The following is a 21,771-nucleotide window of genomic DNA, read 5'->3' as shown; positions in this document are numbered from 1 at the left end:
GTCCTTTACGGTTTGGGGACCCTTTAGTAGTAGAGCCAAGGAGAAGAGGCAGGAGTGCTGGGGAGGTGATCTGGTAATGACACAAGATTCATGATCTTACCTGTTGCTTGCTACTCTTAGCTCGTCCATTGAGTCATCATGCAGTCTAGGAGGAGTCCCTTTCTTCTTGTGGCCCTGCTGGAATATCTCTTTCCTTTGGCCATAAGGTGGAGCACCTCAAGATCCAACAAGCGCATAATGTGCCCAATAAGAAAGAATATGAAAGTGTGTGCAGATAGTGTAATTCTTACTGAATTGTACTAGGGAGCAAACTGCAGGTGATATTCTTTGTGAGCAGCCTGACGAAATCAAGGGATTTGGTACAGGAACAGACCTTTGTGTGTGGAATGACTGTCTTAACTCTGTCTTAGGCCATAGAGAGGTCAACTGCTGCCAATATTTATGAAATGCACACGATGGTGATGTCGGATAAACATCATCATGATAAACATCACGATGTTGATAAACATCATGTTGGAACAGATTGTAGAGCTGTGCCTAGGACAGTTTTTCTCAAAGTATGATCCTCTGAGCACCTGCATTGCTCGAAGGAAGGGGCAGTGGAGTTTATAAATAGTCCTCCTCTCCAAGAGATTCTTATGTAAATGTAACTATGAGAAGTACTGTTGAAGGAATGGTACACTGGGAAGATGGTCATGAGCCTTTGAATTTGGGGTGGCCTATAAAATTTGTGACAAGAGCGGACTAGCAATTCCAGGTAGCATACAATTCTTTCACTTGAGAAGACAAAGATTGAGTTAGGTGCCCCCCACATGTTCCCACAGACTCTCCGCTGCTATCGTAACCCTTATCATGCTGTATGGTAACTGAATGTTTTTGTCCCTTCCCCATATAATCCAGAGGGTTCTTAGTTACAAGCAACAGAAATTGACTGTAATTTAAGAAGAAAATGTTTATCTTGAAAGCATATTGAATAGCTCACAGAATCACAGGGTGGACTGGAGAACCAGACCCAGAACTCCATAGCCAACGTCACAGCTGCCACAGTTACCACTACTGCCACTGCCAGCAGGAATAGTGTGTTAGCTCAGGTCCTCAGAGAAGCAGATACCAAGCTGGGTTTAGACATGGAAGAGACTTATTGGGGAAAATGCCTGAGAGAGAAAATAGGGAGAGAGCCAGAGGAAGCTGAGAGAGCTGTCAGATTGCGGTGTAAATCTGACCATTAAGGATGAGAGAAGGAAAGAAGAAGGTGAGGTAGGAAGAGTCACAGACTGAAGTGCAGTGCTAACAGTTTGGCCAGGCTGATGGGTAGCCCTGTTGCCAAAGTTGCAGGTCACATAGTCCTGTATCTCCCAGAAATGAGCTTGACTTAGTATCCCTACTGTGTTCAGTCATTGGCTGGGATCAGTGTGGCCTCAGAGCAAAGTAGCAAATATTGGGGTGAATTCATAGCACAGCACCTGGGGCAAAGGTCAGTTACACTCCCCACATTGGAAGAACTGAAAGGCACATTTTAATGACTATCTCAATTGAATATTTTCCACTTCTTTGGGTCACTGGCTACCAATTCAAGGGGTGGCTTTTTGGAGTGAGTGAGCCTGTCATATGCCTGTGCCCTGACTGCAAGGGGGACCTGCTTCCCACTGAGATTCCTATGCTCTCTCCCCCAAATAAAGGGGTTCAAATGCTGGACAGCAACACCCCCCAAAAAGACAAATGTCTACTATACTATGTGAACTCCTTAAGAGCAGGATCTTTGTCTTGCTCATTGCTATTACAAATATTTACAAATAAATGTTTATTGAAATAATTGAATGAATGTGGCCAGCTGGTGTTTAAATGACCTTACACACACGCACGCACACACAGTCAATTTAGTCATCAAGGAAATGCAAATCAAAAACCACTAGGATGGCTATAATGAAAAAGACAACAAGTGTTGCTGAGGATGTGGGGAAACACACTGCTGATGGAAGTGTGAAATGGTACTGTCACTTTGGAAAAGTCTGGCAGTCTCTCAAAAGTTTACATGTGGTTACCACATGATCCAGTATTTTACTTGTATGTATATAGCCAAGTGATTTGAAAACATGTTTATGCAAAAATGTGTACACAAATATTGCTAGCTGTATTATTCATAATAGCCACAAGTGGAAACAACCGTGTAATGGTTAATTTTATGTGTCAACTTGGCTAGGCTGTGGTGCCCAGTTGTTTGGTCAAACACCAGTCTAGATGTGTTCTGAAGGTGTGTTTTAGATGTGATTAATATTTAAATCAGTAGATATTGAGTAAAACAGATTACTCTCCATAATATGGGTGGTCCTCACCCAATCAGTAGAGGATCTTAGAAGCAAACACTGAGGTCCCTTGATAAAGAAGGAATTCTGCCTCCAGACTGCAATGTAGAAATTCTGCCTGAGTCTCTAGCATTTGTACTCAAGACTGAAACAACAACTCTTCCCTGAATTTGCGGCCTGCTCGCCTGCCCTGCAAACCAGCCCCCATACTTGTGTGAACCAATCCCTTAAAATATCTCCCTCCCCTCCCCACCACTCCTCGTTCTGTTTCTCTGGAGAACCTTGTCTAATACAAACCCTTATGTCCATTAACTGATGACTGGATAAACAAAATGTGGTCTATCCATACAATGGAATATTATTCACCATAAAAAGAAATGAAATACTGGTACATGCTACAACATGGATGAACTTTGATCACACTATGCTTAGTGAAAGAGGCCAGACACACAAAAGGGCATATATTGTATGATTCCATTTATATGAAATGTCCAGAATAGACAAATCCATAGAGATGGAAAGTAGATTAGTGGTTGACTAGGGCTGGGTGGGGGGTGCTGGGTAAAGGCGGGAAGGAATGGGGAATGAGGGCTTAATGAGTATGAGGTTTCTTTTTGGGCTGATGAAAATGTTCTGGAACTAGGTAGTGGTGATGGCTACACAACTTTGTACTAAAACCACTGAATTGTACACTTTCAATGGGTGAATTGTATGGTATGTGAATTATATCTCAATACAGCCATTATTTTAAAAATAAATAATATCCATTACTTCCCCCCCCACTGTCCCCTCTACCAGGCGATGTAAGTGAGCCTGCCAATTGCCTGGCAACACCCACCATTGCCAAATTTCATGTTGCATTTTGCGACAGCACTTCTTTCCCTTCATTGCTAATTTAGACGATCATTTAAACCAGATTTCTTAAAAGAAAAATGCTAGGGCTGAGGGCTGCAGGGAACTCATTTGTTGGGATTTGACTCCAGGCCCAGATCCCACCTATGAATGGTATCGATGAGGGAGTGGCTCAGAACAGGATAGGCAAAAGTCTTTGTCTTCAGGGAGTTTAAAGTGAAAAGAGAAGGCCCAGAGGATATATGACTCATCTTGCGTTAGATGTCTTTTAAGGATTCAAATGGTCCAAACTGAGCATTCTATAGAAGGAAGCCATTCTTCCATTCTAGCTACTGATACTCCAGGCCTTGCCTATCACCTTCCACTAATTAGTGTTCTGCTTCTGGCCTGTCATCACTTGCTGCACATCTCTCTCCTTCCTCTCCTCTTCCTTTGTGTACGCCCACCACCTCTTACAAGTCAGCTCTTGCTGTAGTGGCTTTGAAAGCTCAAACTTATCCCCCACCCTTATATGGTTCAGAGGGGTTCTGAATGCTGATAAGGATGCCAAGAGCTTTTAGACCCATTCTCTGTTCCTACTGAGTTAGGGGTTAGAGGTAGGAGTGAGGAGTCAAATCTTGGGTCTCCTTTTCCTGCAGAACTTTGGTTCTGCAAGAAGAAGAAACTGACCCTGAACACTACCTAGCATTCAAAGGGCAGCCTAGAGGTATCACCTCAGATGACCAGACCTTGGGAGATCAGTAGTGCTGTTAAATGGGGAAGGGGTTCCCAGGGCCTCAGCAGTCTCAGACTATCATGTTTCCAGCATCTCTAGTCCTAAGAAGAGTAAAGGGCCAGAGTCTAGAGATTGCCTGAAAGAGGAAAGAGTGTTGGATGGAAACAGGGTAAATTCTCAGTTACTTTCTCCCAGCAGGGCAAAAGGAACAGGGAAATAAGAGACCAGAGGATTTAGTGACCTAAAGCGCCAGAGAGTCCTAGGGCTGAAAATGGAGAAGCTAGTGGGTGAGGGGGATCAGATGGCAGGAAATTTACAGGTCTATACCAGCCTTGGGGGAATCCAAAAAAATTGTAACAGTAGGGGCTCAGCCTTCAAGGAGCTTATGGTAATTTACTTCTGGAATAAAAATTAATATACTTGAAATAATTTGTAATTTGGTACTAAGCTGTGGTATTAACAAAAAAAAGTGCCATAGGATCTCTGGGAAGGGATAGATCATGTGGGCTGGCATCCTCTGTGAGCTGAATGGCTGACTGAGGCACTGGGTGTCCCAAAGGACTTTATGCCCCCAGCTACAGTGGCTACAGCTTTTAGAGATGAGTGTGCCTGAGTCTTGCATCGTTTCCTGGAGGAAGTATGGGGGAGGAAGCTTTGTCATCATTGCCATTTGTCAATCACTATCATCATCAGGAAGAACAACAATAAACATTAATTGAGCATCCCTCCCAGAGTCTACACTTCTGTTGAGCAGGTGGGGCAAAAAGAAAGAGCTGAAAGACTAATTCAAGAGAGCATGTGCCAGTAGCACAAAGACTGGGAAAAGTGAGGGTTAGGGAGGTGAGAGAAGGTTTCTTAGAGGAGGTAGTGCTTGAGCTGACCCTTGAGGGAAGGTTAGGGTTTGGACTAAGGGGGAAAAGAGTGAAGGGGGCTTTAAATAGCCTCAACAAGGCACAGAGGTGGGAGTGAGCAAGGTAACTATGATTTACTGAGAAAACCTGCTGGACTGGAGCAAAGGATGTGTACCGTGGGCAATGAAGTTGGAGAGGCAAGTAGTGTGGTGATAGAGAGAGCCTTGAGTGGCAGACAGAAGGAGTTGTTTTGGAACAAAATAGGAAGGCCTTGTAGATTTGTGTATTTGGGGAGTGAGGAGGGTACAGGGAAGGAGGAGGAAAGGCTGAAAGAAAAACATTGGGATTCTGCATTCTTCCTAGCTTCAGTCTCCCATGCTAGGGTGACCACCTCATCCCACCTCAGCAAAGTGAGATGAGTTTTTCACCCTACATGAGATCTATCTTGAGAACAGGTTCTTAGAAGCCCGCAAGAAGTTCTGCACCACATATTGTTGGTGGAGAACCTTGTGCCAGTTGGAAAGTCCCAACCAGTCGACACTCTGTGTGACGTGTTCTCAGATAGTCTTGAACTGCCTTGTGAAACAGAAAGGGGGAAGGATCAGCCTGCTAACCCAGCTGCTAGCACAGGTGCAGACCAAGATGGGGTGTCTGCTTCAAGGTAACACCCTTTAGAAGTTGATCTCTCCCTGAATTAGCCCTGGAGAAAAGAGGCAGCAATTGCAGGAGTCTTAAAAACCAACACAACGACAAGACTGAGTCTTTCTTGAGGGCATCATTTTGGTGGCCGCCACTTAGCCACTCCGCACATAGATTCTTTTTACTGACTTCCCGCAGCAAAAGATTGGCACAGGCTCTGCTACATTTATGTTACCAGGAGGCAGATGTTTTCTCGTTTTCTCTGGGGTTTAGAATTATGCAAATGAAACCATGAAAACAAAAGCTCAGTGAGGTGGGGGAGGATTGCTCTTCAGAATCCAGGCAGTTTTCAGAGCTCTTTGAGACACCCCTCTCAGTTTTCACTAACAGCTCGCTTGGCTCCTCTCCGGTCTCTTTAGGATTTGGCACTTCTTCAGAACCTTCCAGCCAAAGACCTGAAAGTTCATTCTAAAGTTCCTATCCTGGCCTCATTTTGCAAGTAGAGAAATCAAGGCATAGAATGAGCTTTGAGTGTCTGTGGGCTGACCTTGAGTCTTGACACCCCCCCCCCCCTTTTCTGTCTTCCCTCTGCTGCATACAGTTTGGCCTGGTTAGGAAACTCTCTGACCCAATTGCCTCCCAGGTCTCTGCACCGCCCCCCGCCCCGTCCTATTGTCTTACCGTGATATTATCTGGAGGGCAATAGGACCTAGGGAGGTTCAACCCGGAGGCCGAGAGAGACACACCTGCGTAACCGCGTGGGTTGAGCGAGTGTGGGAGCAAGCTAAGTTAGGGAGGGCGGGGTAGAAGTGGGCGTTTCTGCTGCTCTTGGGGAAGAGGAAAGCTGTGGCTCCCCCCCGTTCCAGGGATTGTGGTGAGAAGTGCTTCTGAGGATTGGCCCAAGCCGCTTTTTGTCGCGCCTCTCCACGCCGAGCATCCTTCGCTGCCCGCCCTGCAACTCGCAGGCTGGTTTTGTTTGGCCTCAGCTGTCTCTCCCATTTCGTCCGCCCCGCCGTCGGTGCCTTAGTTCCCGAAGCAGCAGACCTCTGACAGCTGGAACTGCGGGCCAGGCAGGACCCCGGCAGCAGAGGGCGCCCAAAAGTTTGGGGACATCTGCCCGGCTGGCTTGGCGCCCCGCACGTCGTGCATCTCGATAGGAAAGTTTCTCCGTGGAAAAGAAGCCCCTCCACCTTTCTCTTGATCCTGGAGCGCGCGCGCACGCGCTCTGCTCCTCTCCCCCGAGACTGAGCTCGGGGACAGGGTTGTGGCATTTCCTCTGCCCCTGGCCCGGCTGCCTTGGGGGCAGAGCTTGGGGAATCCGAAGAGCCATCCTGAGAACCCTCGACGCAGCGCGGATCCTGAGAGCGCCGGCGAGCGGGCGAGCTAGGAGCCACAGCCTAGCAATACCTAGGGTAGCTAGGCACTAAACTGAATCCGCGAAAGGACGCTCAGGCTGCGCCCCCTCTTCTTCTCTGGCTCAGTTCTCGGCTGGTTTGAGAGGGCACTGCTGCTGAGTGTTGGTGCCAGGACAGCGTGGCTACCCCCCTACCTTGGGGTCTGCAAAAGAAGCCGCCACGGGAACAGCTGTTCCCATGGCCCTTCACGAGCCTGGAATTGGACTCTGGACTAGGCGCTAAGATGATTGCTTTTGTCTTGTCCAAGTTTCACATCACGTATATTGACGAATCCTGGACCAATCGAGAGTCAAGTTCAAAGTGGTACTGCTGGGCTCTCCATCCCAGACTCCAAGTCTAATTTGAGACTAGAAGAGAGGAGTCCCCTGCTCTAACTAGTAGATTCTGGAATCGGACTTGACTGCTCTCTTCGCTAATACTTGGACTGCAGTGGCTACAGAGTTTAATTGGGGGGTAGGGGTGGGGGGATGCTCTGAAGACCAGACCACGACGCTCAGAACCTCGACAATGGACCGCGTTTATGAAATTCCTGAGGAGCCAAGCCTGGATCCCATTTCATCTCTGGAGGAAAATGTCATCCGTGGGGCCAACCCCCGATTTACCTTTCCATTTGGCATCCTCTTCTCCACCTTTTTGTACTGTGGGGAGGCTGCGTCTGCTTTGTACATGGTTAGAATCTATCGAAAGAATAGTGAAACCTACTGGATGGCATACACCTTTTCCTTTTTTATGTTTTCATCCATTATGGTCCAGTTGACCCTCATTTTTGTCCACAGAGATCTGGCCAAAGACAAGCCGCTATCACTGTTTATGCATCTAATCCTCTTGGGACCTGTTATCAGGTGAGCAACTTTTTAATCTCTTCCTTCCCCGCCCCCCAGATTTGTGCAGAGAAAGATGAAGCTAATATGTACAAGACTGGTACTGTGCCTCTAATCTACTCACTTCTCCCATTCCTTCCCACTCTTGGCTTCCCTGTTTACCATCCAAAAAAATCTTATCTGAAATCTTAAATGCCACCACAATGAACATGTGGCATGTACCTGTGTTCCAAAACTAGGTATGGTATCATTGGTAAGACCTCATTAGACAATGTTTACTATCTGGAATTGGGTTTTGAAAATTGGTATGGGACCAACTGATGTGGTCACTGTGCACACAGGCGGGAGCTTCAGCGTGTGTTATTTGGACTTTGCCTTTTAGATGCTCTGTAAATTGGAGGAAAGTTCCTTCCCCACTTCATCCCATCTCACATTCAGTTTCTTTACCCTGAGCTGCTTGGACTGGTGCTGCCACCATTTTCAAATTTTCCAGAGTTATTTGTCATCTAGAAAATATGTTAAGCCATCTGTGGTCATCTGGTACCCCAACCCATTGTACTTCATTATTGTCTTTCAGTTCATCCACCTCCTGTTTATCTCTTTGTATCTTTCTGCAATAAAGGCACACAGTTAGAAGGGGGCAAAGAAAGACAGTCCACCTCTCCATCTGGATGCTGTAGCACAATGTAATAGTACCAAGTCTTTCCATTCAGATTGCCTTTAAGGGGCAAGGGTGTGCCTTATCCTAGGGAGACAGGTATTTGTGTCACCATCTCATTTGAATGCTATGACATTTTCAAGATAGGGAGATGTTGCAAAATTTATGAGTTCAGGAGGAAGGAATGGACCAAGTTTGTCTTTATTGCAAGAGAGGCAGAAACCTGCAGTCAGCTGAGGAATGTGGGTCAGAGTGTTGATATTGTAATTGTAATGGGGAGATAGTTCATTCTTAGAGAAGTAAACACAGTCTGAAACTAAGGATGAAACTTCTCCCTTAGAATTTTTTTATCAATATATGTGTAAATGGGGAGGAATCGATTAGGCTCCATCAGAGAAAATATGGGCTATCAACAGAAACAGTGGCCTGGAATTCAGAAGTCCTGGAATCTAGTCCTCCCTCTGTCATTGACTAGTTGCATGACCTTCGTGAAATCTCTGAAGATGCCTTGGACCTCAGTTCCTTCATCTGTAAAATAAATGAGTTGGGCTAGATCACGGGTCTCAAATTCAGACGCTTACAGGGCCAGGCAGGTGTCATAAATGAGTGAAGCAGGCCAAGTATGAAAGAAACAGTAGCTTCATCTGTGATGATAAATGAAAATGGAGTCTCAGTGTTAGAGAAATGACGGAGAGTCGTGAGTGCAGTGGCAGTCCGGAGGCCACACGATCTGCCTGCAGGAGGCAGCTGCCCTGCAGCTCCAGCCCATTGGCTCCCTGTTGGATGTCAGACCCAGTATTGCCAGATCCCCCAACTTTTCAGGAGTGTCTTCCAAGACAGGATTTCATGTGAAATATCATGATTTTAAATTTTGGCGACTAATTTAAAACACAGTATGGGCCAAACAAACCACAGCTGTTGGTCAGATGTGACTCAACTGGCCTATATGCAACCTTGGGACTAGGTTAATCTAAAGATCCTTTCCAGTTCTAAATCTTTGAAGTTAAGCTGTAAAGGGAAGACCTCATCTTGCACTTGGAACCAGGAAATTTAGAGATGTCACTAAGGAACAAGGAAACCATTCTTCTTTCCCTTTTCAAATGCAGTATATTGAGTTAACAGATCGAGCACTCTCAAGAAGCAAATATCAGCAAAAACCGCCCCAGTCCCCAGTTTTGACTTCCCTTATTTGCTTTGTGGCCTCCCAAGCCATCCTTGATTTGGACCCTCCATATGGAGTGTTGAGTACCGTATTTCATTTTTGTCATTTAGCTTCCATTAGAAATGATTTGGCGGGGGCGGCCCCGTGGTCGAGTGGTTGAGTTTGCGCGCTCCGCTTCAGTGGCCCAGGGTTTTTCTGGTTCGGACCCTGGGCACGGACATGGCACCGCTCATCAGGCCACGCTGGGGCGGCGTCCCACATAGCACAACCAGAGGCACTCACAACTAGAATATACAACTGTATACTGGGGAGCTTTGGGGAGAAGAAGAAAAAAAAATGATTGGAAAGCGTTTATAATCTCTGTCAGCTAACCCCATAGCAGGGAAAAAATAGTTAAAAGCTCATAAACTATGTCCTTGATAGGCTTATTTTCAAGGCAAATTACATTTTAGCTAGGTAGGAACTTGATGAGTGCTACTAAGCACGTGAAAGTATTTGGAGGGCCTGGCTCTCTTTTATGAAATGCAAAGATACTTCTGGAAATAAAAATGTACTCTAATTTACTGAAGTTTATAAGCATAGCAAACACCCTTACTTAAACCAGTAAGTAACCGTAAGAATAGAAGCATAAAGAATGCTTCATGCCATTGCTTCCCCCAGTATTTTATTCGCAGTATCATTGATGGGCTTGGACTGAAATCTAAAATCTTTTGTTGGAAATGCGTTTATGCATTTTCCCTGAACAGGAAGAGAATGTCACTTTTTTCTTCTCGGTTCTCTTTTTCCATCTTTTTCTGTCCTGGGTTTTAGAGTTTGTCCCTAGAAAGTGAATGTTTCCAACTACATGCTTCAGGCTGGCACGCAGGCAACGATCTCAGAGGGATCGTATGGAGGTTGGCAACCGGACTTGTTCTAAACCTTCCTTTTAGGAGCCAAAGGCCTAGAGAGCAAATAAATCTCTGAGCTTGTCTTTGGTCTATTTTTCTGTTACGTTGCGGTTATTATTATCCCCTCCTCCCGTCATTTCTCACCCTATATTCTTTTCTTCCTTCCCACTCTTTTCATTTACTCAGCAAATATCTATCAAATTCCCACTATGTGCTAAGAGCTTTGGGCAGGATAAATACAACCCCTGCCCCTGTCTATCAGGAAAAATGTCTTAATTTTCATCACGTGTGTTGTTACTTGTCATAAGAAATAGTCCACAATTTCCATTCAAGATGAATGGGGGAAGTAGTAACTCAGATGTTCCAAAACAAGATGTTCTACAAGATGTTGTTTCTCTTCTGTTCAACACATCAGAACTACTAACGACTTCTTATTGATATGGAGGAGATGGGAGGGGTACAGCAGGAAATGTGGTCTTAACACTATTTCAAGGGTGATAGGCTCTCATAAGGATGTTTTACTCTTTGTAAAGAAAGAATCAAGTTTAAAAGGCTGTTGTTCCTAAACAGATCAAGAGGCCCCAAAAGAAACCTTTCGAGAGATCTTTTGCAGTTCCCTAGGTATATAGCATATTTGGTTGTGAGTTGTCAAGTCTTTTAAGTACTTTTGTTGCTAAATGGCTTTCCTGTGTATGAGAAGTTTTTTCCAGATCTCCTCCAAGACTTTTTGGCTGAGACAGTCATAGTTGTCACTCTCTCTTGAAAAAACAGAGCTCAAAAGCCCCAATTATGGAGCGGAATGCCTTGAATAGGGAATGCTTTACCTCAGAAACTGGAGGTGTTATGAAAACCAGGGCCTTCTGGAACCTTCATCTTTCTCAACACATTATTTACTTAATATCTTTGTGTTCAAGGCACTTGTCTACTACAGGCTCATTCTTAAGGAGACAAAGCAATTCCTTAAGTACCCAAAGAAATACTTCCCAAATGGTGTTCTTAGGTCAGTCAATGACCAACCAAACAAAAAAGGATTTGGGCTCAAGTAACTTGTAGAAGGCACAACCAACTCTTTGACTCATGTGAAATGAGTAGGATGGGAGAGAAATGGCAAAACATAACACAGCCTCCCCGAGCTATTTTTCCCCCTCACTACAAGCTCCCCTCCCAAGACAGCTTTAGTTAAGTTCCCATGATGCTTTACTTCTGCAGATGTTTGGAGGCCATGATTAAGTACCTCACACTGTGGAAGAAAGAGGGGCAGGAGGAGCCCTATGTCAGCCTCACCAGAAAGAAGATGCTAATAAATGGCGAGGAGGTGCTGATAGAATGGGAGGTGGGCCACTCCATCCGGACCCTGGCTATGCACCGCAATGCCTACAAACGTATGTCACAGATCCAAGCCTTTCTGGGCTCAGTGCCCCAGCTGACCTATCAGCTCTATGTGACCCTGATCTCTGCAGAGGTTCCCCTGGGTAGAGGTGAGTTGGGTCAGGAGACGGGAGGGCTCCACTTAAATCAATGGTCTTAGAAATCGGAACTTGAGCTGTCCAATACACTGGCCACTAGCTTCAGGTGGCTATTAAATTAAAATAAAATAAAAAGTTTACTTCCTCAGGCATACTACCCATGTTTCAAGTGTTCGATAGCCTCATATGGCCGGTGGTTACTGTGTTGGACACCACAGGTATTACGGAACGTTTTCATCATTGCAGAAAGTTCTGTTGGACAGTATGGGTAGATAATCAAAAAACTTAGAGAGCCAGACATCTCACGCCTGCCAGATTTCGTAAACTGGGGTAAGCTATATAGACTAAAATTGCCACAGATAAACCCTCTCTGGGTCCAGAAGCAGCTAGTAAAACCAGCAACCAGTAGGACATTTTCCCTAGTCCAGAGAGTTTAAATTGTACTGAGGTTGTTTCTTTGTTTGTTTTGGTTTGGGGATGGCTGTCTTTAAATAAGAGGCTCACAAATATTACTGATCATGAGAAAATATATTACTGGGTGAAAGCCTCTTTTTAAAATTACATTTCTTCCTTGGACCTGCAGCAATCTGATTGTAGGGAGGCCAGGAATCTGTATTTTTTGAAAGTACCCCAGTTGATTCTGATCAGCCACATTTGGGAACCACTGATTTAATCACTCCTCCCAACTCCAGTGGGGAGAAAGAAAAGGGGTGTGGAATGAGTACTGATGAGACTCAGGCCTGGTCCCAGTTCCGACCTTCTCTATGATCTTTGGAGGAAGTTACCAAAGAGGTGCCTGTCTTAATTTCCCCCCAAATTAAGAAGGATCTTGTAAAAGAGGGACCCTGAGGTGAGTAAGACCTCTAGCAGAGGATGAAATGTCTCCTCAAAGTCGAGATGAGCTAGTGTTCATGAGTTTTAACAGCCTGAGATTAACTTCATCTGCTTGGGCTGGAGCTGGTACAGCTGTGGGTCCAGCTTTGGACCATTTCCTTATTATTAGGTGCTGACTCTGCTTGGCAAAGGCCCATCTCTCACATAATTGTAAAGAGGAAATTTGCCCTCTTTTCTCTTTTTCTCCATTAAGAATTGTTCATGAAGTTGGTTTTGAAACTTTTCACATACCTAGAATTGACAGTAGTGAAAGGAGAAAAATCTCTGGAAATGAGGATGCTTTTCCCCTTGAGAATTTTGAGGATCATCAAATCACATAATTAAAATATGTATACATTATAAAGGTAATACATGCACAAACCGATTGCCCTACAGCTAATTGTATATGCACAGAAAATTTCTAGAAAGATATGCAAGAAAAATGAGGAGTCAGCTGACTTTTGCTTTTTGCTTTATACCCTTCTATGTGGTTTGAAATTTTTACCATGATTGGGGGCCGGCCTGGTGGTGCAGTGGTTAAGTGTGCACGTTCCGCTTTGGTGGCTCGGGGTTCGCTGGTTTGGATTCCGGATGCGGACAAGGCATGGCTTGGCAAGCCATGCTTTGGTAGGCATCCCACATATAAAGTAAAGGAAGATGGGCATGGATGTTCACTCAGCATCAGTCTTCCTCGGCAAAAAGAAGAGGATTGGCGGCAGATGTTAGCTCAGGGCTAATCTTCCTCAAAAAAAAAAAAAAAAAAAGAAATTTTTACCATGATCATGTATTAGTATTTTTGGTCCTTATTTTTTAGTTATAAAAATCAGATATGGCTATGGTAAAGATTCAAAACCATACAGAATATATATAAAATAGGAGATGTAATCTCACTCCCCAAAGGTAATCTCTATTGACCATTCAGTATCTATCCTTCCAGACTTCTTTTTACTATGCAAATATAAACATACGTACAACATATATGTATGTATATTTTTGTCAAAAAAGAACTGTATTAAACTTTCTGTTCAGCAACATGCCTTTTCCAAAAGTATGCCAATATATCTTTCTTCAACGGTTATTTATATATACATATAGTAATAATCATGCTATATAGTATATATTTCCCTCCTATGAATTGGACCTTCTTTCTTATTTCCCTAGTCTTCTATTGGTAGGATTTCAGTTTGTTTCTAATTTTTCCATGCAGAAAAGTTTTTTTCTAATTGCAAAGTATGCTCTAGTGAACATCTTTATCCGTATCTGTGGGCTGGAATGAGACTCCGTAGGATAAAACTCTTAGCAGCAGAATTGCTGGGTGAAAGCATCTGCATGTTTAGAATTTTATCTGCACTCCAAGTAACCCTCCCAAAGGTTGTATGACTTTATATTCCCATCAACGGTGTATGAATATGCCTATTTCTTCATATCGTAAACTAAATATTTTTTAGTTGTATAATTATAAAATGACTGATTGTTTTAATAATTTGCTCCCTTGAATTATGAATGAAGCTGAGCATCTTTTCATGTTTGGTCATTCTGTGTGTTCTTTATATTGCTTATTTATATATTTTACCCACTTTTTCTAGTGACGTCTTTTTCTCATTAATTTGTAGGAGCTATTTACTTATTTTGACTATTAATCTTTTCCCTGCTGTGGATGAGTGTAAATGTATACATTTGTATAATGTTGTGTGTGTGTGTACATACTCACATATTTTAGATGTGTATGTACATGTCATACATGTAACACAGGTCCAACACACATGTGCAACACAGTATATGAATATATAAAATATACTTGTGGTATCTTCTGGCATTCTAAAGTATTAAACTTTTGTGTATTCAAATTCTTTATTGCTTTTAGATCTTGTACCTTTCTTGCAAAGGCCTTTCACAACTCATATCTGGTAGAGTGGTTTAGCCTGATCTTCCAGATGGGTTAATTTCCACAATCAATTTGTCAATTCTCCCACCAAAAAATAAAACAAAGCAAAACAATAACAACAACAAAGGAAAAAACATTGCATTGAGACTCTGATTGGGATTGCATTAAATTATTTAGGTTATTTTGGAGGGAATTTATATTTTTACAGGATCAATCAATTTCATATTAGAAGATAATAAACCTTTCCACTTGATTAAATATTTTTAAACCACTTTCTTGAAGTATGATTGCTATACAAAAAGCTATACCTATTTAATGTATACAGCTTGATGTGTTTGGAGATAAGTATATATCCATGGAACATCACCACGATCTATGGCATAAATGTGCAAGAGCTCTAGCAAGAAAACTATACAACTTTACTGAAGTGTACTTCATTAAATATTTTTTAATATACTCACTAAAGTTGTATAGTTTTCTTGCTAGAGGTCTTGCACGTTTTCGTAAGGCTTATTTCTTAGTTCTATCAGTTTTAAAATCACCTGATTTCCTAAGTGTCAAGGTAGTGCCTAAATAAAGTAAATACATCTACTATGCTTCTGGAAATAGGGAATGATGATGATGATGATGATAGGAGCTAGCAGATAGCATTTGCCATGTTCCAGGCGTTTCTCTAAGCCCTTTATGTGTAATTATTTCATTGAATTTCACAACAACCCTATGAGATAATTATTATTATTATCCGCATTTTACAAATGAGGAAACAGAGGCACTGAGAGGTTAAGCAAGTTCCCCAAGGTTCCATAAGTAATAGATGGCAAAGATTGAGTTGGAGTCCAGGATGTCTGCCTTCGGAGACGTGTTTCTAACAATATCACTATACAAAGGATGTAAGGGAAGTTTTCTCAAAGACCTTGTTTTCAATTCTTCAGTAATTTTTCCTATTAAAAACTTTCTGACAACACTGTCTCTTTTAAGATTTTGTCAATAACTTTTTGATTTAGTTTTCTTCATTTCACCCACTCTCTTGTCTTCTCCTTACTACCCTTTTTCTAGTCCCTTTTTCTCTTGGAGGCCATCTGGATCAGCATAGATGAGCATATTCACTAGCAGCATTATGATCTCTTATGACATGAGTCTATTTGTAGGGAGACAGATGGAAGGTGCTTTTACATTTATTGGAAGCATCAGGCTTTCTTCCTTTTATTACACTACCATCAATAAATGAGTTCTAATTTAAGGGAAAGCATCACGACACTTGGCTAGATGTACGTATGTTCTGACATTGCCAACTCCACAAGGAGCATCAGCTCGTGAGGCTTGAGATTGAGAGTGGTTTATAAAGCTAAGAGTTTATCAAATCATTATGTTGTACACCTTAAACTAATACAATATTATATGTCAATTGTATCTCAATAAAACTAGAAAAAAATAAAAATAAAGCTAAGAGTAGCCACTTTAACAGAGTCTCCCTAACAAACACATAGATAAGGAGAACAGATTAGTGGGTACCAGAGAGGAAGGGGGTGAGGGGAGGGCAAAATACATCAAAGAGCACACATGTTTGGTGACAGGTAAAAACTAGACTTGATGGTGAACACAATGCAGACTATACAGAAACTGATGTATAATAATGTACACTTGGAATTTACACAATGTGACATGTACATATGTACATATTGAGGCCAATATGCCCTCAATAAAATAATTTTTTAAAAAACTCTTAAAAAAGAAGTCTCCCATTCCAGTCTCTGAGATTCCAACACTCTACTTAGAGCGGAAAAAGATCTCAAAAAACAAAGCCGTGCTTCCTTTTGGGTTTCCATGGGAGGGTCTTTGCTTTTCTTGCACATTGCTTTGACATCTCCACGGCTCTAGTTCCCTGGATTCAGCATTTTTATGGGAACAGAAAGCTCCAGCTTTCCTTTTGGATGAGTACCTCTCGGGCCTCCCACTTTCCTTGAGAGCACTAGATTTTTCTTAGTGATCGGTATCCTTCGATACAAAGGAAGAAAACGAAAAGGCCACTCTGATCTATAGTTGAGACCTAGTATAGCAGATTAGGGAGCATCCTGACCCTTCAAGGCCTCTGCTCTAACATAGAATGTTATGGAGATCATGGGCTAGGAAACAGAGCTTTTAAGCTTTTAAATCACTCTGCTGAAATTTGAGGATTCCTAAGGTATACCAAAGCATTGGGGTGCTGAACTGACATTGCTGGTATTAATACAAGCAACTCTAGAGTATCTCACTGAATTGGGAAATTGAGGCACACAGATATTCAGTGACTTGCACAAGCTCCCGTGCAGCTGAACCAAGGGCTTCTAATCATAGGTATTTTATGCTGCCTTTCTAAACCCAGGATTCTCCAGTAAGGCCACAAACACTTATTGAGCACATACTATATTCCAGGCAGTGTGCTGTGCTCTGGGGACACAGCAGTGAACAAAATAGACATGAGCCCTTCTGCTCCCATGGAATTCCCAGTGCACATCTTGACACATTCTAGAAGCACACACAAACAAGATTAGTTCCTTGAGGAAGATATACATCAAAGAAGGGACTTATATTACCAGAGGCGTTCTCTGAGACTGGAGTTTTTCAGATTGAGTTCTTTCTGCGTCCATTGTTGACTTAGAAGCTTGTTTCATCAGGTAGATGCCGCCCTCTCCCTTTATGTTAGTGACCTCTCAATGCTAGTTCTGAGACCCACTCTTTTAAAAAAAAAAAACTCATTTTGTACATTTATCTGATTATTAAAGTATTACAGTGTATGTTCATCATGGGAAATTTGGAAAATTAGAGAAATGTGGAAAAAAGATTGAAAAAACTGGTATAATCCCTATCATAAAAATATATATTTTAGTTTATTTCTCTCTGTGCATGCTTTTTGTTTACATAGCTGTGATCACACATGAGTTTGCTCTTAACTGGGGCCCTCAAATCTCTCCTATAATCTCTCTGGACCTCTGGGTCAGAGTCCAAGTTTCACCACCAACATTGACTGATTGCTTATTTTTTCTGTTTTTTTTTCCTTACAGCTGTGCTAATGGTCTTTTCCCTGATATCTGTCACCTATGGGGCTACCCTCTGCAATATGTTGGCTATCCAGATCAAGTACGATGAATACAAGATTCGCCTTGGGCCGCTAGAAGTCCTCTGCATCACCATCTGGCGGACATTGGAGATCACTTCCCGCCTCATGATTCTGGTGCTCTTCTCAGCCACCTTGAAACTGAAGGCTGTGCCCTTCTTATTGCTCAACTTCCTGATCATCCTCTTTGAGCCTTGGGTTAAGTTCTGGAGGAGCGGTGGCCAGATGCCCAATAATATTGAGAAGAATTTCAGCAGGGTCGGCACCCTAGTGGTGCTGATTTCCATTACTGTCCTCTATGCTGGCATCAACTTCTCTTGCTGGTCAGCCTTACAGTTGAAGTTGGCAGACAGGGACCTTGTTGACAAAGGTCAGAACTGGGGACATATGGGCCTGCACTATAGTGTGAGATTGGTAGAGAATGTGATCATGGTCTTGGTTTTTAAGTTCTTTGGAGTGAAAGTGTTACTGAATTACTGTCATTCCTTGATTGCCTTGCAGCTCATTATTGCTTATCTAATTTCCATTGGCTTCATGCTCCTCTTCTTCCAGTACTTGCATCCATTGCGCTCGCTCTTCACCCACAATGTAGTGGACTACCTCCACTGTGTCTGCTGCCACCGGCATCCTCGGGGCAGGGTTGAGGACTTGGAGCCATCCGTGGATGCTGAAACAAGGCAAAGCATTGTCTGATTCTGTCTCCTGGGTATTTTGGGATCGGTTGGGGGTTGCCAAGTACAACTGCAAAATTGAAGGAGAGGACAAGGCTCATGGGTGAATACCCACCAGGTATTCTGGTAAAGCCTGTCAGAAGAAAGAGCAGCCCCCAAATAAGTTTTATTTCCTTAAGATTGACTGCTATGTTTGGACACCAGGTATAGCCACTATATACCTGGAAGGGTCAGGTTCATACTCCTCCCACCCAGGGCAGCTATCTGGCTGCCCTGTGGGATAACTTACCTCCATGTACCTAAGACTCCTCTGACCTTCTAGCTCTGCTTATTTGCTTGAGGCGTTACTGAGCTTTCCCGGGGCTAAGCTGAAGGCGCGGAATCCCACCAGAATATATCCTGACTGATCAGAGGATGTGACCACTAACTGGCTATGGGACCTTGCCAGGAACAGTCTGATTAATGTGGAACCTGTAACTATAAGCATGGCTGAGGTCTTTTAATTCCAATGGGAAACTCTGGTTAAGAAGAAAACTCCCACTATTAAAAGAGCTGCTCCCCAAACGAGTTAGCTCTCCATTAGGGTATTACTAGTGATCATTCATCAGGGGCCTCTCTTTTCACTCTGAGGAGGGGCTGCAGAGTGGGATTCCTTCAGGGCCTAAGCCAGAATGACTCTCCTTCTCAGGGACCTGCATGGGCCTCCAGCTTGTTGAGTGGAGTGCTTGAGTAAACTCTCTCACTTTGTGTCTCATTATCAGGGATTCCCTCCAACCCAGCTTTTCTATTCTCTTGGCATTTTACTACTTGATGTGGACCTCAGAGAAGCTGAACTGTAGTCAGAAATGTTTCTAATGTGTAGAAGAAGTGAAGATTGCTCTGTGTCTGCTCCTGTCCTGAGTATTTTGTTGTTTTGGTTTTTTAGGGGAGAGAGAAGCTGGGACATCAACTTCATGCTGTTTGGGGTTGGGACGGTGGCTAATACTCCAAGGCAGAGTGAAAGCAGAGGAAGGAAACCAGATGTCATTAAAGCATTGTCTGTACTGGTTTCTGCCCATAGGATTTTATTTTCTAATAAGGAGCGTATGTTTATAAACCTTCTGCTCATTCCCACACCCCCAGCGGATGAATGCAGTTCTCCCTTTCTCAAGTATCTCCATATTTACGTCTCATATAAGTTGGGCATTTTGATGGGGATGTCGGCTGGATACTTCTGAGGTAACCAAGGAATTGAAGATACTATGGCCATTGCCTATTGGGACCAAGTATCCCAGCATTTACCTACTGCTTGCTCCTCAGAAACCAGGAAAGTGAGAAGAACTCCTGGTAGCATGTGCCAGTTGTGACCGCCACAATGCTGCAAGGAAGTGTGAACAATCTGCCCTAAGGCTTCTCATCCTCATCCAGTTTTACTCTTGGGGTCCTGCTAAGAATTTATCCTTAGCCATTTCCCTTCCTCTTATCCAGTGTCAGGATGTTATGTTGGGGGAGCTCCCTCTTCTAAGTAGCAGGGATATTAGCTAGGATTGTCCTATTTCCTGGCAGGTCAAGTGTGGCTTTCCCATCCTCAGCCACTGTTTGGGGCTAAAAAGATTGGATATTTAATTTGTGGGAGAGTGAATTGACTTGCTTTGGAACGGTGGAGATTTCCTTTTTTAACCCAACTCCCTCATTCCATCTTTCATGTTGAAGAAGAGACTTAGGTTGTTGTCATGAAAAGCTCACACTGCCGTCTTCTGACTGTGTATTTCAGAATTTGAAAGAAATGATCTATCAGACCTCCAGAAGAACACACCACCTCTTTGGAATTCAAGCAGGAGTTTCTCCCCAGTGGTTAATATGCCCTCCATTAAGAGCAAGAGCAGTGTAGAACTATAATTTGGTCCATAAAAGCCATGTGAATCAGCTACTTAAGGGGTGGGTGCTTTGGGAACATAGAGACACACACTGAGAGAGGCAAGCCAATTAGAGCTGGAGTGGAGATATGCAGGGCAGAAAAGTGTGCCTTGGTCCTGGACCAGGCATATTTTTGCCCACTTATCCTCCCCAGCCTCGGTGACTTAGTATCCCAGGAACGCAGGAAGTTTAGGGCGAGGGTGTGGAGCAGCTTCTGACCGGAAAAACCTGCTGCCCTTGCCCAAGGAGAAGAGACGCTAGTGACACATTATGCAAATGAACCCTCAGAACCTCCTATAGGTGGTGGCCTTTCTGTTCCACAGCAAGCTTCTAGATACAAAGGAGAAGGAATTGTGGAATATGGTGGTAGGGCAGAGAAAGTGCCCCCTTCCATCTGCGAACACTTCTTTAACTGACTACTTTCTTTTTACTCTTTGAAATCTTAAAGCAACATAGGGTATTTGTATAGGGGCATGTCTTACTGAGTGGGAGAGGAGGCAGAGATGGGGCCAGCAAGTGGGTTTGGAGAAAGGAAGGCAGAAACATGAAGTTTGGAGGAAAGAGGCCATTGTAACAACAGATATTGTTAAGGAAATGTATTAAATAAACTATTAGCTGTCAATTTTATTTGCTCCATAAGTGCTTTGAAGACTATGGACATAGAACATACATACAGTGAGACACTGTAGGAGAATTGAACAATAGCTAATATTTATGAACACTCACTACATGTCTGGCATGGTGCTTTATATGCATTATTTCATTCAGTCTTCAAAACAACTCTCATAAGGGTAGGTACTTTTATTCCCAATTCTACAGATGAAGATTCTAAGGCATAGAAAAGTGAAGTGAGCTGCCCAAGGTCACAGCTAGTGTCAGAGCCAGGATTCAGTCTCAGGCGCTCTAGCTCCAGAGCTTACACTCTTAATCGTGACACAAACCTCTAAGTCCTCTTAGGTCCTCTGTGAAATTATTTTAATGTTACTAGTTTCTGGAATATTTTTTGGGCTATGGCTGAGTTCATATCAAGCATTCCTTCCCACAAACACTCCTTATCAGGGGACACCACTCAGTTCACTCAGAGAAGGGTGAAGTCCTAAAAAGCCTGAGATGAAAACTGAGTGTGTGCTCACATGTACTTGTAGGTTGGTATTGAGAGGGTGGGAGGGTTGGGAAGTTTGTGTGTGGGGAGGATGGTAGAGGAACCCATTTCCTTTCTAGTTTCAGGATTTCGTCTCCTGAATGTTCTTAAACATATACCTTCCAGACCCTGGTTGTGGGAATAAAACTGAAGGGAGCAATGCCCACTCAGGTTTGCGTGAATTCCCTCCTCAGACACAACCATCAGAGCGGGGCAGGGGCGTGCCAAAGCTCGTTCCCTTATACTTCCTCTTGCCAGCACTGCTCTTACTCCCTCTGAGAAGCTGACTCCTAGTTCTAGAGCAGACCAGGGGATGTGGATGGTCAGCAATAATGCCCCTCTCCCAGCTGTCACAGTCCTGAGAGCCTAGGTTGACCTAGGCTCTCTTTCAGCTAGCCCCCTCAATACCTGTCCCTCACAGGATCATGGTTCTTAGCATTAC

The 21,771-nt window shown here is 43.4% G+C and overlaps 2 protein-coding genes across 2 annotated transcripts in view; both read left to right on the top strand.

Annotated features, from left to right (window-relative positions):
• The window catches only part of TRMT2B (tRNA methyltransferase 2 homolog B), a 137,044-nt gene extending 119,340 nt beyond the window's left edge, over nucleotides 1-17,704 (top strand). The window contains exon 16 of the transcript XR_011536053.1: nucleotides 17,569-17,704. The gene's annotated coding sequence lies outside the window, so the exon portion shown is untranslated. The remainder of the gene's footprint in view (nucleotides 1-17,568) is intronic.
• Nucleotides 6,166-19,335, top strand: XKRX (XK related X-linked). The gene is made up of 3 exons (XM_008509371.2): nucleotides 6,166-7,617; nucleotides 11,513-11,781; nucleotides 17,569-19,335. The coding sequence occupies exons 1-3, from the start codon at nucleotides 7,283-7,285 to the stop codon at nucleotides 18,312-18,314; spliced, it is 1,350 nt and encodes a 449-aa protein (XP_008507593.1). The 5' UTR covers nucleotides 6,166-7,282; the 3' UTR covers nucleotides 18,315-19,335.
• Nucleotides 19,336-21,771: the final 2,436 nt, after the last annotated feature.

Source organism: Equus przewalskii, chromosome X (assembly GCF_037783145.1).
Source record: "Equus przewalskii isolate Varuska chromosome X, EquPr2, whole genome shotgun sequence".
In the NCBI taxonomy this organism is placed as follows: Eukaryota; Metazoa; Chordata; class Mammalia; order Perissodactyla; family Equidae; genus Equus; species Equus przewalskii.
Note: the sequence above shows the minus strand (reverse complement) of the source record. Positions and strands in the feature narration are given on the sequence as shown.

What these genes read in the sequence shown, in the direction of transcription:
- XKRX (XM_008509371.2), top strand. Translation starts at nt 7,283, where the DNA reads ATGGACCGCGTTTATGAAATTCCTGAGGAGCCAAGCCTGGATCCCATT. An exon ending in CTCTTGGGACCTGTTATCAG is followed by an intron (nt 7,618 to 11,512) that starts GTGAGCAACTTT and finishes TTACTTCTGCAG; the next exon opens with ATGTTTGGAGGCCATGATTA. An exon ending in AGAGGTTCCCCTGGGTAGAG is followed by an intron (nt 11,782 to 17,568) that starts GTGAGTTGGGTC and finishes TTTTCCTTACAG; the next exon opens with CTGTGCTAATGGTCTTTTCC.